This window comes from Corapipo altera, unplaced genomic scaffold (genome assembly GCF_003945725.1).
Source record: "Corapipo altera isolate COAL_440 unplaced genomic scaffold, ASM394572v1 0, whole genome shotgun sequence".
NCBI lineage: Eukaryota > Metazoa > Chordata > Aves > Passeriformes > Pipridae > Corapipo > Corapipo altera.
In genome coordinates, this window is record NW_020884872.1 from 77,613,996 (window position 1) to 77,632,150 (window position 18,155).

The window sequence follows — 18,155 nt, forward strand, 5'->3', positions numbered from 1 at the left end:
AGTACTGAAGATAGCAGGCAGAAGATTAGACTATGTACATGAAAACACTACTGCACATTTTCTCAAATTGCTCCAGTGTACTGATTATTTACTGAGATTTTTTTTTTTTTAATGTTTCTATTATACAAGCAGTGGACTACCTAAACTTTGGATATCCAAATTCAGGGCCTAAAACTAGGACCTAGGCCTAAAATTAGTTCACCAGGAACTTTATATACAGTCTATAAAGACAGAACGAAGTATTTCCCTAAGTCTGAACTTTAACATAAGGAATACCAACAAGAACTTTAGAGCAAAATTATCAGACTGTTGTATCTAATTCAGGACAGCAAAGCATTTTCACAAATGTCCTTTCTTAAAAATCCCTTTCCCATACCCATATGATAGAATTAAATGAGGTGATGCACATAAAATAACCTAGAAGGAGACAATGCTCAGATCAAAATGCAAATTAAAATATTCTGAACTCAAGTCAAGTACACATTTTTAATCTTCTGCGTGGAGTAAGGGCTACAAAAAAAGCCCACAAACCCAGTCAAACCTATATGCAACTAGGCAAGCAGTATCTTTTTGCACTTTACAGTAAATATCAACCTGCCAGAAAATTACAAAACATGAATTTGCCCTTTCTAGCTTTTGTCCTGTTTGTAGCTAATGGCAAAGATCCATCACTTCGTATTTCGTGTGTGTAGACTCGCAATGGATAAACTGCATCAGCCCACTGCTGTGGCCATTTGAAACCTGAAGATGCATTTCTTTCAGAAAACAGGTTTTGAAGATGTGAGGACCTGTATGTATGATGACAACAGCCTTCCAAAAATTCAAGCTAGTATGTTACTAGAACACAACAAGACCATCATCTGTCTACTGAGCCTTCTCATAGGAGAGCAGGTCAGGTTTAACATTTCTTGTCCTTTCTATTCTTTATGACAAGACCAGCACAGCTGCAGCTCACACAAGATCCCAGGATGAATTCCACAGAGGATAATCCCTCCCTCTAACAAAAAATTAAGTTTTCTAGTCATATTTATCTGTGTAGGAGATAAATTTTCCTGAGGGGTTACCCAAAATACAGACATCATTTATCTCAAGCTCCAGCAGTTTTTTCCAAAGTTGTAATGTTTAGTATGAAGCATTTGCAAGCTGTAATTTGAACAGTATTTCCAGCAAAACAAACACTCCAACTCAGAGGGATTAAGGAAAAAGTTATATTAAAAACTAGTGTATACCTTAAAATTCTAAATCTTGAATTAAAATAGCCACTTCTAAATAATACAGCGCTTAAAATGAAACATGCCACTATTTGCAAACCTAACATTAAGAGAATAAAAATACTGTTAAATACTTGAAGTGGAAGAAAGGGGTGAATGGAGAAACTTTAACCTCAAGGTGTAGTCCTAAATGTGCCTCACAGTTCATTTGATCTCACAGCAAGCTATTCACAAATTCTTTGAGTCAGTAATTTGAAATGACTGTTAGTCAACAGATTATGCAGAGACAAACATGTTATGACTTTGAATAAAAACCTTCCTACAAGTCTGAACAGACTACTTCCTCCCACAGGAGACAGCTTTTAATCCTCAACTTTTACTAGACTTGCCATTTAAGGAAAGATTCATTTACAGCTGTGGCTCTTGGCACAGACAGATGTTCAAAATAAACTATTACATGTACCAAACAGAATTTTAAATCAAATTTTTTTCCTCTAGTAGCTACTCCTACAAACCTGTTAAGAAAGGGATCAGAACTATTTGTAGTCATTGTTCTCAGTTCCTGAGACATTCCAGGAGATGACACGGGGTTTTGCGATCCACCGTCTTGTTCCATTGTTGGAAGCTGGCTACGGAGAGCCAATTCCTAGAACAGCAGGAGGGGGGAAAAAGAGAGATCATGTTAGGCATTTGAATGCACTTTTCAGATACACAGATACGTGACATTATAGATAATTGATGCTTTTACTGCTTCCAGTTACAAGAGTTAAATGAAATTAAGTTTCTGAGGACAAAGCAAGAATCTGTCCTGGCTTCAATGACAATGCAAGTTCCACAAGTCATGCCCAGCATGACTGCACTGAAAATGTATTTATGGATACAAATATCTGTATATTTACATAAATATTTTCTAATTCATTTCAGTATCTTTTCGCTAAGTATATTCTTAAGACTAAAAAAAGAATTGCTAATACTATCTGACTCCAAATATATGGGGTCTGTCTACCTCTACTGATTAGCACTTTTCCCCTGTTTCTCTTAAATTCTGATTCACTCCCTGGCTTCCTTTGTACCTTTCTTATTTCAAGTCTTCCCCATTCACTCTTCCTGTTTGAGGCATGTATTTTGAAATTTCTGACTGATCAAATCTATTTGATTTGTCCCACAAATAAATCCCAAAGCTCTTTAAATTCCCAGTAATTTCTCCATAAAATTTAAGACACTGCTATTCTGAAGTTACAAAACTAGATTACATATATATTTTTACACATCTGACTGTTCACCAGCCTGAATCAAACCATCCATAAAGCTTGTCATTAGTAATTAATGAAAATAAGTTTTAACATAAAATACATGAAATTAAAGGTGGATGGAGATAAGCAGCACTTTATGCAATTTCCAGTGATCCCTCTCCCCCTTTTTAAACAAGTAATCAATGAGTTAAACATGTGAAAGAAAAAATAATTTTCTTCAAGCAACTCTCCTAAAACATCATCAATGGCTCACCATGACTGAGCTTTGTTAATGTAAAGACTGGTAAATAAATCTTTTGACTATCTTGTTACCATTATTAGTAGCATGTCATTTCCAGGCTGTGCCTGGAAAGATAACCTCAGGCAAAACCAATCTTGTCAGTCTTGACAATACTCAATATTTCTCACTTGTAAAGTGAAAGATCTTCACCCATTCTCAATGACAAGCCTAAGGACTACTGTACTGTACACTTTTAAAATATAAAAAAATAACCTTTCTCCAATTCTTCTTCAAAGTGGTTTCTTTTAAAAAAAGTTTAAGGTTATTTTATTTTCCAGCAGACTGTGCTGAATATCGAATACTTCCCTCCTGCCTGTTTTTTTAACTTTTCTCATCTGCATATGCTTCATTCCCATTCCTGTGGATTATTATTACATATCCCTTTAATACCAAGTTTTATGTCTTGCGCTAGAAGATTTTCTCGCTACACTTGATTAGGTCTTTGCAGAAAGTGTACAAACCTACCACTGGTTTTTGTGTTCATCACACTCAACTGCCTACTTCAAGTAAATCCAGTCCCCTGCTTACCACCATTTACTTTGCCACTGTTCTAACAAATAGTAATAATACTCTTTCCTCATTTTCAGATCACATGATACTAGGCACCTTTTAATAATTTATAAAGGTTTATCCATATAATTTTTATTTGCTTATGTACTAAACCCAAGTTGAAAGCCTATATAATGAGGTCTTACTTTACAGCTAAGTATACAAACTTGCATCAGTCACAAATTACCTGATATACAGGTAGACTAAATCCATTTAGAAAAAAACCAAAAAGTTTTCGTTCCTGGAATGCTTCCCACAGTGATATGAAGAAGGCAGAAGGTCTTAAAACAGCAAGAACTGCTCACTCACATGCTTTGTCCTTTTCCTCTTGGTTTGATCTGTACATTGCATCTTTATTTCCTTGAGCTGCAGTCCCTGACTAGGATGAAGAGGAGGAGCCAAAACTGCAGAAGCAGCTTAATCATACACTAGTGCCACAAAGAGTAGTAAAAAAGCAAAACCTACATGGACTCATTTTTGTATGTGAAGCATGAAAGTGACATTGTATCTCATTGTGTGGTAGGCCTGGTCTTTCCAATCAGCACTGCCTCCTGATTTAATAGTTGAGAGTGAGAAAAAGAGAGAAGAGGAAATCCATACACGTCCCCTTTTCAAGAGCTACTGATACTAGGAAAGAAAAAAGCCACAAATTCTTTTCTGTTACTCACATTTCACTGAAGGCCCACTAAAAAGAGTTGTATTAAGCCAGGAGAGACAATTGTATTTTGCCTATTCTTCGGCACGTACAATGTAGTCCAACTAGTATTTTTAAAATTAGTACTACTTTTACCCTTGTTTCAACAACACTGCTAAAAATGCAAAACTACAACTATTTTTAACTATTTATAAGTACCATTACTGATACTTATTTAGAAGTCAGAAGCACTTTCCCCTTGAAAGAATATTATTACATTAGTCATTTAAGTAATACACTTATGTCATTCTGGGAGTCTGAAAGAGAAAGGAATTACCCAAAAAGATGGACTACTCAGAAACAAATACAGAGCAATTTTAAATCATTATGTAAGATAAGCAGTTTCCTACAAGCCCTAAAGAGTGTATTAAGATTATTTTTCCTAAAATGTCCACGTAATGGAAACTGAAGTTGTGTTGCTTGAAGAATGGTCTTTTCATTTCTCTGTCTTTATAAAACTGATTTGCAATAAAAAAACTTATGCTTCCTAAATGTAAAAAAATGTATGGAAGGGTATAAGCCTCTCCCAGCTCCAAACAGAGCAATGTGAACTCTAGGCTTTTAGTTCATGCTTTAAAATATATCCTTTATTATAAGTATTTAAAGTCTGGAGGCAAAAATAAAACCATGACAAAATCCTGGCTTAGATTTCTATAACCTGATCTCATCCTATTTTTGTAAGTATGTCAAACTTTTTTTAAGTACCTCTGGGAAAAGAAAAGATTAATACCTATTGGTAACACAAAAGCTGAATTTTTGTTATTACAAAAAGACCAAAATGATCTGTCATCTCCTTAAATAATTTTAAAAATAAGGTCAGCACTGTGTAGTTTATCTGGCTGACCTTATCCATGGTTTTTTTGTCATAATTGCATACAGATTAAATTTTACATGCAGTTCCAGGTCATTCACACCATGTCCAGAGTAACTTTATAAAAATACCTTTTTCAGAGCATTTTTATCTTCATGTGCTTTTCAGGAAAGGCAGATGACTCTCTTGTGCAACTCACTTATATTCTTACTGTATCAAACATATGATACACTACTCAATTTGAATTAATATATACTTTTAATTGGTTTTATAAATTTACTTTAAGAGTGCCAATTGTAACATTTCTGCCCCCAACCACTGCTCCACTGCTTGACTATCAAATTATCCACAAGCTTCCTTGGCATGGGAGAGAAGTTTTAGGGGAAGGACAACACCACAACACTTATGGACACACAGCACTAGTTTCTTCTTCGTATTAACTGTCTGCATTCTTGTGACGGCCACAGAGTTACAGCACATATACAAAAGAAATAGGGAAGACACACAGACAGATGAAGACAAATGAACTCAGCAATGATGAGTTATGCAATTTGTGAAGAGTAAGGGGAAAACATATCATTCAGTGCTGCAACTGTGAAAATCAGCAAAATTAATTTAAGAGGTGATACTCACAGAGTGACAATTAATTCTATTGCATACACCTAGAAAAGAACTCAACGCTATGTAGAGCATGACAAGCACAGATAGGGCAGCATAAAATGGAATAGACTTTTGTAATGGAAGTCTGGCTTCTTGTCTGGTTTTGCAGTCCTTTGCTGTGCCCCTGCTTCATATTCCTCTTGAGGTATAAAGCCATTGCTTTATACCCTCTTAGTATCTACCTACTCCTGGTTCCACAGCACTACACCTGCCCTGCTGAAGTGTCTCAGAGCTCTGTAAGGAAGGTATCTGTCAGGAGGAGTAAGCAATCAGGAAGGCCATGCACAGCTGAATGGCCTCCCTCTACCGCTTATTATTCACGGCCATCTCATACTCGGTCAACAGTACTTGTATCTTTTGCTGCCCAATTGCTTTAGCAGTACTTCTGTGATTAAGTTTTGCAACTGCAAGCAGCACTGGTGACTACAAGAAACCCTCTGCAGAGAGCTACAACTCCTATACAGACACAAAATGTGTCCTGAAGCAATGAGAGGCATAGGCAATGAAGGCAGTTCTGGTTTACTCTACAGACTAAGACAAGGTGTTTATCCATAAAGATCTAGTTTCACAAGTAAGCAATATAATTATTTTGTTGATCTGTAAAGCTTAATTGCTGCAAGTCCAATCAACAGCTTCTGAATTTTCAAATTACTAAAATAATACAAATATCTTTCCTATTGGGTATCTTCCAGCTAATGCTGCTCATCTGCTCCCACTTAAACCAAGAGTGTGTGAAACTCAAACTCTTGCTACATGAACTAATAAAGTTTCACTTAGATCTATGGTTTTCAATAACGAATGAAGCTACTCTACTATTTCAGGACCTGAATAACATTTAAAGCATTTAGTTCCCAAGATGGCTGAACAACAGCAATGTTGCTTTTGCAGTAAAACTAGCTGAATTCCACAGTTTGTATACTTTGATGGCAGCCAGCATACACTGCCCCCCCCCCCCCAAATGCAGCCACACAGGACTCCCTTTCAACAACTTGGTCTCAGTCTGCTTATTTATGTCCAATCATGTATTTAAAGCAGTACCTTAGTGCATGCTCATCAGAAATACCAGAAACTTCAACAATAATGTGGTCAAGGAACATCTCCATAATTTCTACAGGACATCACACTTCAAGCTGAAATCCTTGATGCTCTGACAAAACTTTCAGATTTATTTCATAGTGTTTAGAAGCAGCAGTTTTTTAGTCAGGTCAGAGGAAGATCTCGATTTTTTAATCACTGTGGGTCAACGCAGTGGGCAACTCCAAGCGACTTTCTACTGATAGTTACAGATGGCCTTTGCATATTCTTACCCTCCTTTCAGCTGGTAACTAGCATTTGTATGGCCATACACTAAGACAAATCAGAAAACAGACTGAGCTGAAAAATGTTTTTTTCTGACAGATCAGATATTTGATCTGTCTTGCAGTGTGGCCGCACCAATGCTTCAGCTAATAGGTTATGCAAAAAGGATGTTAAATACATCCTATTCTGCTGCCTTATTATTAAGGCAATCACTGGCAGACAGCCGAGTTAAACATCTTAAACTGCTGCAGTTCAGTTTGCCAGAGCATGTCTACCAGACCTCTCTGCAAGAAGTAATTTTATTAAGAAGCAAATATTTTGCTTAAAAAAATACCACACAACTCCTCAGCTGCAGTCTTCAGCCCCAGTTTAGGATGGCTCTAGCCAGCTGACTAAGTCTTCCTGTGAATTAATTTCCCAAGTCACGGTACTATATAGGTGTGCTACCTTATGTGTAAGCCTCATGGTACTCTGTAACAAAGCTCTGTGCAATTGATGCTGAGTAATTGACAGGTACTTCACAGATTATCTGAACTAATCTTTAGCTACCTAAAATACAAGTGCTTTCCTAGAATCAGATGCCAATATAAAGACAGTAAGCTAAGACTTGTTACTACATGCTGAATTTACTGCCACAGACTAAAGGACTCAGTTCATCAATTGCAAAGATTTTTGGAAGGTAGTCCAGTGAATAACAACAGTTTGTTACCTAATGAAGTCAAATATTCCTGCTAACTAAAGCATATCAACAGTTCAATGAAAGCTGAGATAAATAAATGCATACAAAGTTGATTTCTGCTTCCTTGGAATCTTATGATATTATATATGCTGCTCAGCTCCCTTATCTTCATGACAGTTCTCTACTAACATTTTGTTATTGATTTTGGAGAGTACCAACTTTCTGTCCTTGCTCTGTTTCACTGTGCTAAAGAAACTGCTAACAAAACTTAAACCACGAGGGATAAAGCAAAACTTAGCACTAGTAAAAAGAGCTATCAAGCAATTAAAACCCAACAAAAGGGTCACAAATAATACCTGAAGTCTTCAGTAGAAGTTCCAGCCTCACTAACATCATGGAAGTTCAGAGAGTACAGAATTCAAGACTGCACTTGTTTTAAATGACCTCTTCCTTTCTTTCTAGAACATGTCCCAAATCTGACAGTAACACAGCTTTGTATTGGTGTGCATGAAAAGTGACTGGGGAAAAAAAATTCTTTCTTGTAAAACAATTTATGAGTATTCTAAGAAATTAATATTTACTTGGAATACTCAAAATCTTCTCAACTAAGCTGATGAAAGGTGTCAAACATCAACCAAGATGAACTTCTAAAAAACCAGGAACTATAGGAAACTAAAATAATATTTCAAACCCAGTAACTATTCCATACTGTAAGTGCATATATTTTATGCAGTGCAAACATGAAAAAAGTATGAAACAAAACCAAGTGACTCAGCAGAGAGTGACAGACCGGCCATATGTCTCTGCAGATTCTATACCGAGAAGGGAAATTTCCAGGATATCACTCAAAAGTTGATTAGAAATGAGTTTAGGTCAACTGGACAGAGAATATGAGAGGTACTTCATACAATATAAAGGACAAAAGAATGGAAACAATCAACAGAGAGCACATTCCAGGTATACAGAACTACCAAGAAAGCAGCACAGAGGTAATGAAAAGCCAAGCTGGAAAGCAACAGCTGAACAGAGTAGCAGGGAAGCAGGGCTGTTCTCAGAGATCTCATTTCAGTGCTAGAAACAAGCAGTAGATACAGAATGAGCAAGCATATACATAGGAACCTATCTCATAAATGTCTGTGTAGTATGCTGATCTTACTAACAAATGTCTTGATATTAGTAGCAGATAAATAATAAATCTTCCAGTCTTAGCATGAGAAAGTAGTTTGCACATCATCTAAGAATAATGCCATCAGTGCCTTGACATTATTTGTCTCTATTTCTTTCCATCACATACCAGAAGGCAAGAAATCTGTTACTTAATATCTGGTCAATTTTATGACATATACAAAAGTTGATTAACATCTGCTCTAGGTGAGACATTGTTGACAACCAGATGCTAACTGCAGAAAAATGGAAGGAGAGCTACTGGGGATGGAGAGAAACTCAAGTCATTCAATCTCTTAACTAAGACAGATAGGCATCTATAAAGTTTCATAATTGATAATGAAGAGCGTTAAGTAACCGGACAGATGCTTGGTGTTTTCAAATTTCCTGGATGTATCGACAGTTCTTGTTTACACACGATAAGTCTGGAAATTACAGTTTTTGCTACAGATACCTTTGACTTGGATATTTTTAGCATTACAATAAAATCCTCATTCAAACAAGGAGTGTCTCTTACGGTGCTTGCTAAAAACAGATGAAGCTGAGCAATTGTTTACTCCTTCCAGAAGGAGCTAAGGCCTCCATACATAACACCTGGAGTGTTAGTGTCACTACAGCACACTACAGTATCACAGCAGAGAGATAAAAAGGGGCAAGGACACTATGAGCACTCAGTACCAAAAAAACCTGACCATAGACAACAATGCACCCATGGTACTGTATCCAAGATACATGGACAAAAATGTCAAGAAGGAAGAGGATGTTGGACTAGATGACCTCTACCAGTCCCTTCCAACCTATTTGATTCTGTGATTTAGAAAAGCTCAGAGATCCCATTAAAAGTTAAGGATTTTTTATCCATATAAGCCAGATATTTCATTAGAGACAAGTTTTAAGAATGCTGGTGTCACAAAATTTCTTTACAAACAAAAGACTTTAGTCTTCACAGAATTAAGAGCACTGAACATATGAAGATTTTATTTTCAGTATTCCTTAAGAGAACATCTAAAATTTAGCAAGAGAAGCTATTATTCTGTCATCAAGCACACCTTTATCATCATGAAAGCAGATAATTCCTTCAGACTTCATTAACTTTATTCAAAAAGAAAGAAAGGATCTGTCAGAAAGAAAAAGTTGACTGAAGAAACGTTCATTCTTTCTACAGATTTTTCACAGATTCACTAGGTCATCTGTGACCTGATCAGATATGCAGATAGCATTATGGGAGAAGACAGACAACAATTGCCTCTATAGTACAAGGCCTCAAGAAGCATTTAGAGAACAATTTCCAGAAGCAGTTCTCTAAGCACTTTCTTCCACCTGTGGCTGCTCAATACATTATTGACGTGACACACGAAAACACAAAAAATACATTTAGATGATACAACATGAATAATCTAGTACTATAGAACTTATAAGTTGACATGATTCTGTACTTTTCTATCCAACAGATCACTCAAACACACCTTAACTCATTAACAAGTGCAGACTAATAAAACTGATCCCAGGCAGGTGACTATAGAGGTGAGCCTGGTATCAAATCAAGTTAGTTTAAATGTAACAGCAATCCTGATTTTTGGACAAATCTTTTCATCAGTTTCTATCCCAAAGCAGAGTGATGACTAGATAGGCATTTAATGAATTATCAGTATAGGCCCTTTGAGTTTTTGCAGCTTTTTAGGATTTAAAGCCAGAATTTCAAGAAGTTCCAAAAATCTCATCTTATAGAGTTAAGTATGAAACTGATACCAAAGTTCTCCATTCGCTGCATATTTCTGAGTTGGCTACAGGAAGAAGATACTGTGGAAGAATGAACAATGGTATGACAGGGCTCCAGGCATACAAGACAACATAGAATACGCTTTTGGCATTCAGTAAGAAAAACATCCCTCCTGAATCCTTCTGAATGACCTATTAGGCCAGAAGATAAGGTGTTTCCAACTGGTGTGGAGGAGTGTCCTCCTTTGTTTATTCTCTTGTATATTCACAGTTCTTAAGGATTTTTTTTTCCTCCTCTAGAATAGTATCTAATATTGATTGACAAGATCATTATGTGGTTAATGGTCTGTAAATGAATCAAGTTATTACATCTCAATTAAAATGCTTCAGTTTAAGAACTGCACTGGTATTGCCAAGCAAAGTATTTATTCCAGGATGTCAGCACTATTTCTAAGGTCTGAGGCTCCTCTTCTCTGAAATAGTAACATACAAATTTTGTGGTATGCAATAGTACACCAGTACACCATGGCTTTCAAACACAGGATACTTTCTTTTATTCTGCTTTTCCTGCCTAGTGCATACAGTTGTTCTTCTTAAAACAAAAAGTACAATACAAGCCAATATAAATATTGTACAAAGAACCAACAGATTAAGAATACTGTTAGCACCAGCAAACATGAAGCTCTCTAAATATACATATAAATCACCCTTTCAGAGATTCATTTCATATTCAACTTCTTTAGAAACTAAAAGAAGATCACATTAACCTGTTTATTATGTTTCACATTTTGAGCAATTTTGTTTTGGTCTGAACTTGAAAGGCTTTTCTGAATTGTTCCTATTTGGAAAATGTACCTGTGAAAGAGCCTGCTAAATGTCAAAATGGAATAATTACATATTATGTATTATATAATTGCATAGCAATTATTTTGTTAGTCTAATCTATTAAGTAATTCTGTTACCTGTGCATGTTTAAAAATCATAAATATTTCAAGTGACTTTTTATTAACTGATTACAGATATCCTTCTTTAAGATCATACCTGTTTAAACAAACCGATAAGAACATTCATATGAACAGTACTTAAAAGTCACTAACTACTACCTTAGATAGTTTCTTTTAAATACACATCTTGATGACAACGGGACTGGAATAGCAGTATCCTCAAGAATTCTAAACAAGAAGGTTGTTTTCAATGCAGAAAAATGTGCAATGAATTCCTCATTTGCTCCTAAATATTGATATAAAGTTGTGGTAATGCAGCACTCTTAAAAAACAGTGTTTAGGGTCACGACCAGAAAAGTAGTTCAAAAATTCGCATGGCAGAGCTTGGTTTTGTTCGTATGTTTTTTCTGTTCTTAGAATGCCTTTATGTAGCAAAAAGTTCCCTGATAGCCTAATTTAATGTTTTCATTTTTCTAATTATGCTGAAACATCAGTTAAGAGCCTACCTGATGTTTTGGAGAATTTGCTGTGCTGGGATTGATATTCCGCAATGCCTAAGAGTAAAAATAAGATGGATAAAAATTACTTTAGCTGCATGGTTTACCTATGCAGGCTGTCTTACAAACACCATCTTGTAGTATCAAGCCCCCAAGACAGGCCAGATGAGACAGGATAAGGGAGTTAAGAAACTATAAAAATCATGACACAGTGAAACAAAACTCACAGATTTACCAAGGATGAGTATTTGACAGATAAGCTTGACGACTAGAGAGAACAACATGAAGAAAACTGGCTGTCACCTGGTCCAAAGTTAGTCAGGTTCTCAATGACAACTGAGGCAAGAAGACAATTAGAAGGCCTACCTAGAAGCATGCTAGCGCAGGGTAAAATGTTTGTTGGTGGATTAATTGCAAAGCAGGAACAGCAGAAGCCCAGGTGCTTAAGCAGAGAGAAAGTCCTGATACCACCTTTGCAATGTATTCTTACCTAGAGTACTATAAAAAGTAACGGCTGTAAAGATGACCCATCTTACACCAAGAGATGCTGAAGATTCCTACAAAACAGGCCTTGACTACAAAGGGGATAACGGGAGTCAGAATCCAGGACAGAATACTGCAGGTGATGAAGAAAGAGAAAAGCTGTCTTTGAGGACATTAAGATATTATCCTCTTCTGATACAAGGCCCATCACCCAAAGTGAAAAGGATAAGCTTTTAGAAGGTTTTCCTCAAAGAAAAGATTAGTGCTTTCTCTGCAGTGTCAAAACCCCAAAGAATACCCTAAGTATCTAGCACAGATGATAGCAACTCTTAAAACATTCAGATGGAAAAATCAAAGCAGAAGGCTTAGAGTCAAAAGGAGGTCAAGCCCGAATTCAACATCCAGAGACTGCAAAGTCCAGTCCTACACTTTAACATCTGCTACAGCTATATTCATATAGTAGAAAAATACTGAAAGGAATAGCCTGTAGCCTAATTATGAAGTTTGAAGTTCTTCAGCATAAGAAAACCATGGGTTCAAAACGCAGCAGTGATTCAGTTGTTCCATGCTCACTCCACTGTTGAACAGGCAAGATTTTGGCAACAAGGTGTCCCCCTTAATGTATCTTATATGAACTTTAAAAATACTTCAAAATACTGCAGACTACGACAGGTTCTAAAACTGAAGACTTTCTTCCACTTAAAAGGGAAAACCAAAGCAGTTGTGGGAACCAACTTTTTGCCTTTTACATGACTTGGAACTCAATGAATATGAAATATATCCTCAAGAGGAATATCCAATCATATCAACAGTCCATGTTGTCATCCTTTTTGGTTTATGAAACCTGTTCTCACAGTTCTTTTAGAGGGAGGAATAAGGAAGGAAACCAAAATCCTTCAGTCTGATAAGTAAGATACTTTCACTACCAAGCTGATATCAGTAAGAGCATGAATTCAGACCTTTCTAGATGTCAAAGCTTTTTGTACAGACACAGGTCTTTAAGATTCACTGAAACAACAACTTAGCCAAATCAAAACATAACATACAAAAGAAATAGTGGAAGTAGGTGTCTAACCTGTGGCCTCACCTGCCGAAGCAGTTCTTGATGCTTCAGTCTCAGCCTTTCTTTCTCCATCTGTAGCTGCTGAAGTCTCATCTGTTGCTGCTGATTGGAGCTACTCCCACCCATCACACCACCCTGAGGACTCTGAGGAGCCAGAGGAGGTGGCTGTTTCACTGGAGCACTTTGGCTGATTCGCTGATTCATGGCTAAGGAACCAAAACAATAAACATTTAAAATGAAATTCAAACAAATACATGCAAGGAAAGTATTATCCATAAAAGGCATATAATAAAAAATTTATATGACAAGCCATGACAGTGTAAAACATGCAGTTACACTGATGTTCAAAGTGTGAAATGTATGCTCATATGTGTGAGCAATCAACGTGTGTAAAATTAACGTAATAGTCTCCTGTTTAAGAATGCATACTTGTTCTAAAAGCTTCTGAGAACAGTTAAATATGTAAGCTGGTGAAAAATTCAAAAGTGGTAGTAAAATATTTCAAGTCGAATTACAAGGATCTCTCTTCTTTCTAATAAACTATTCTCACTTTAGACACAAATAGTATAAAATAACTTTTTTTATTCATGTGAAATCTTAGAATCATTAAACTCAAGAACACAGAGAATGACAAAATGGATCATCCTACTTATACTGAACTACATCTAGTTAAAGGTTAATTTAAGTGGAAGTTAAATTCTTCCCACTGCAGTGCAGATCATGCAACAAGCATTCACATCCATGTCACATCAAGCTTTTAGTGTTACAGACTCTATTTAGAGCTTCTTGACAGGCAAAATTAGAGCAGATACAGAAATGGCAGATGAATTATACAGACATCAACATAAGAAAGATTTTGCTTCATTTTCTTTTACCCCACAGCAGTATGCAATGCATCTTTTCTCGGGAGTGGAGAATAAAAAGTGTCACTTCCTATGCCTAATGCACAATGAGAACCCATCCTCCCCCATAAAATCAAGGTCTGAGACAATTTTATTTTATAAAATAATGCATGACTGGGATGCATCTACCTGACAGGCCGGATTTCTCCCTCATATGATACCAGTATGGTTGAAGTCAACAGAGGGACTGGAGTTTCCATAGCGAAACATAGGGCTGGGAAAGGCTGACTGTATTGCAAGAACAACATTTTCAAGGGCTTTTGGAATTAACTCTCAATTGTGTTTTCTGTAATAGCCTGAATCTGTTAACATTCACAATATGCTACAGAATAAAGCAGTGATAGGAGAATGGCAGGGGTTTATATTTTTTTTCTGGGAATGAGGTTTATAGTTTATGGAAACAGAAAAAAAAAGGAGAGAGCTTCTTTTAGGATGACAGGATGATTTGGGGCAAAGAAAACCATCTGTTGAATTAGTTTGATTTAATGTTCTCATCATATAGAGGATTCCTGCAACACTAACACTCATAACTGCCATAAGAAAGGAGAACTATCTCATAAAGAATCGGTATCATCTTTTCACTGAAAAGCCCTTCAGTCCATAAGCCTTGCTCCCTTTTCCCCTTGCCACAGCTCACCTTTCCATTGAGAGGTAATATATGAAGAACAAATGCCATATACTAACTGGAGTGATAACAGAAAGTCAAAAAAAAAAGACTAAACCAGTTACAGACTCAACTCTTCAGTCTACCCTTTCAACTGGTCTAGCACATAGTCAACAGTCTAATGGGTAGATGGGTCACATTTTCATGAGTCACGTCAAAATTAAATGGTGTCAAATAGCTTGAAGTAATTTGAAATAATATTTTATGCAGTTACTAGTGAGAGAGCTTCACACATACGATCACTAATAAGATAAAACTTCCTGTAAAGGTAAGCGAACCAGTGAAGTAGGAACAGAAACCGAATTCCAATGCCAAGCAGAAACAACAAAAAGAATACCAAGGGCCAGAGGTTCAACTCCAACCCACAAGTCCCATCCTTATCCAGCATGGAAAAAAACCAGTGGGCAGATGACATTCTTGTGGATCAAAGCTTAAAATTAAGCAGTTGATGCGACGAGACATCCAGCATCACTTCCCCATCAGAACTGAACTTTAGGAAGAAGTTGACCAGAATCAGCTAAGTAACCAGATTTCCTATACACGCTGTGGTCTCTAAGGCAGCAACAGGAAGACTGGCCTCAAGACACCAGAAAATGTTAAGCAGAAGTTCAAACAGCTTCAACAGCTGTCCTGTAAGGATGTGGGCAGCGAACTTTTAATTACATGCTCCAGGATCTCCACTGGGCAGTGTTTGCTGGAAGACTGACAGCAATTAGACTACCTACACTTACCAAATTAGGGCAAAGCTGAAGCTAGAGAAAGCAATGCAAAAAGAAAAGCAGCCCATCTAGCAGTTCTAGACAAGCTAGACATGACATTGCTGGAATGGGGAATATATGTCCTTCTTTCTCTCTTTTCAAGTCTGGAACCAGGACCATGCCTTTTGCTTTATATATCTTACCCTCTTTCAACTTAAAAGCAGTAATGAAGGAGTTAGTAGGGAACAACAGAAAACGACAGCCTTCCCCTGCTGTCAGTTAATTCTAGAAACTCCATCTGAAGTCTGTGCTACCCTTCAGAAGTTCTGGGATTCAAACCCTGTTATTAAACAAGATGGAAGGTCAGTTACAGTAGAAAGCCAAGAGGGAAGAAAGTTTGAAAATTACAATCACCGGAAAGAAGCACATCTAAGTTAAAAGTAGACTACCTAGTTTGTAAAAATTAAGTAACCGAAGCTGAAAAATGTCAATTTCTTTTGGTTAAAACGGCTGCCTTTACGGTTTAGTCCCCAAAGATATAATCATATCTTGGTTTTGGAGGTTTTGGAGTCCTGCCTCAATGCAGTTCACAGCCAAGGCATGTTACAGATAACCTCATAAAAATTTAAGCATCTAACCTTAGTTAAACACTTAAGTGCAGTATCAGTAACATTCTTTCAATATGTTATGGTTTTGTTTTTCCTGAATGCACCATACAAGTATTATTTCCCTAGGTCTCTTTTCCATGAATAGGTAGTTTTGTAAATAATTTCCTACTCATGCCAAATGCTTCATATTTTACATAAGTGTATCTTTCTGACAGCTGCATGTATTATTCCTGTTCTCTCTGACCACTGTTTGCTCCATTCTTCTCATCTACTGACTTCACAACAAAAACTAAAAGAAAGAAATCATGTTTCTCTGATATTTTTCATTTTAACCCCTCCCTCATCCTAGATCCCCCCAAAATGCCTTCTAATGTCTATTTTTAAGTAATTTTGTAACTGAAAGCGTATCTAAAACTGGAATATCATAAGATACTGAGACTTTGGTGTGTACTTAATATTCATCAATAAATATTAGAGGAAAACTTAATGAGATGATTTGGCAATTCTTCGGAAACTGAACCTAAAACTCTAGTTTCTAAATTATTATCAATCAGGTCTCCATTAAAAGGATGTTTCTCAACATTTTATTATTTCAAGAATGAAAATGCAAAAGACTTCAAACTGATAAAATTTTAAACTGTCCTCAGAACAGATCATGGAGATGTTTTTTATATGAGTGAACTATTTTTAACCCCGAATATAAACTAAAAGTCAGGATATTAAAAGAAGATCCAGCTAACTGAATTTCATTGACTTAACATATCCAAGAGAAGAATCAGTGACCAAACACCCAGCAGTAATAACACTCAGCCACCTTGGTGATAAGAAGAATGTAATTTTTATCCTTTCCAATACAATACTTAATGAAAAGAAAGGAAACATATCTTGTTTCAATGGCAGTGAAAAAAGAGGCGTTTAAAGCTTTTTGTTGTTGCTTTGGTTTATTTGTTTGTTTTGTGGGTGGATTGGTTTTTTTTTTTTACATTCTCAATTCTCCATTACTTACCACGGATGCAACTGCAGAGATCTGCACTCTAAAGAACATGCTTATCAATGTGATCTCAGATAAGGACATTTTATTTTTTCCACATCTCATGGGTCTGTGATGATGCTGACACGCACAGCTCTTTTTAAGTACTTTGAATTCAAAGGTAAAGAGCTTCATTTTATCTATTAGCTAGGACTTACCAGTTTTCTAATGCATCCTGTTCCTTATGTTCCACGGCTATGGAAAGCATTTAAATAAGGGGCTCTGCACCCACACAGCGGAGGCTGCAAAGACCTCACAGGCAGAGCAGGAACAAACAAGTCTTTCTTTCTAGAAGAGGGGGATTTGAGGGAGGAGGGGCAGACAAGTTAAAAAACACAGGCAACTTAAGACAATAAAAAAGATCTTGTAGTCCTACAATATGGCTTAGCTTCACAATCTGCAGGATATAGTCAGTTGTAATTGCTGCAATATGCTTTCAAGAATAGAAAATGAGTGGTCTTCAAATGCAACATATTAAATGTTCTTCTACTGTCCAAACTCAACAGCAAAAATGCCTCTTCTGTACTTCAGCAGATAACACCTGACAGTTATTGAAAACAAGTTTAGACTGCTGTCTAAATGATAAAGACTACATGAAAAATAAAAAAGAAAGAAACAAACAAAACCCAAAAACCAAAACCAAGAGGGAGAAAATATTACCAGGTATTGGTGATAGAGAAAAAAGGCCAGCAGCTTGTTAACAACTGAAACATAAAAGGCTAATTCTCTCTCAAGATTCTACATCAATTGAAAATCACAAGTCCCAGGGTTGTGACAGCTTGCAGTAACACTTTCTTTGCCCTATGGAGAATCCCATGCAGAGATTGCACCCTTAATGATTAATAGGCACAGTTGAATGTTTGATTTTTTTTTCTTTCGTTATAATTTCACCCTTCAAAGCTAAACCTAATTTTAATCTGCAAAATTAAAGACATTGTTTAGTTGAA

General features: G+C 36.4%; 1 protein-coding gene across 8 annotated transcripts in view; it reads right to left on the reverse strand.

The window, feature by feature from the left end:
- The window catches only part of YAP1 (Yes associated protein 1), a 91,828-nt gene that overhangs the window by 4,030 nt on the left and 69,643 nt on the right, over positions 1–18,155 (reverse strand). For 2 of the 8 annotated variants that reach the window (XM_027638335.1, XM_027638020.1), the window contains 3 exons: positions 13,319–13,512; positions 11,770–11,817; positions 1,727–1,857 (listed from right to left, as the gene is read on the reverse strand). In XM_027638335.1, the coding sequence (XP_027494136.1) occupies positions 1,727–1,857; positions 11,770–11,817; positions 13,319–13,512 (373 nt within the window). The remainder of the gene's footprint in view (positions 1–1,726; positions 1,858–11,769; positions 11,818–13,318; positions 13,513–18,155) is intronic. The other 6 variants (XM_027638407.1, XM_027638092.1, XM_027638486.1 and 3 more) reach the window with 3 other exon arrangements.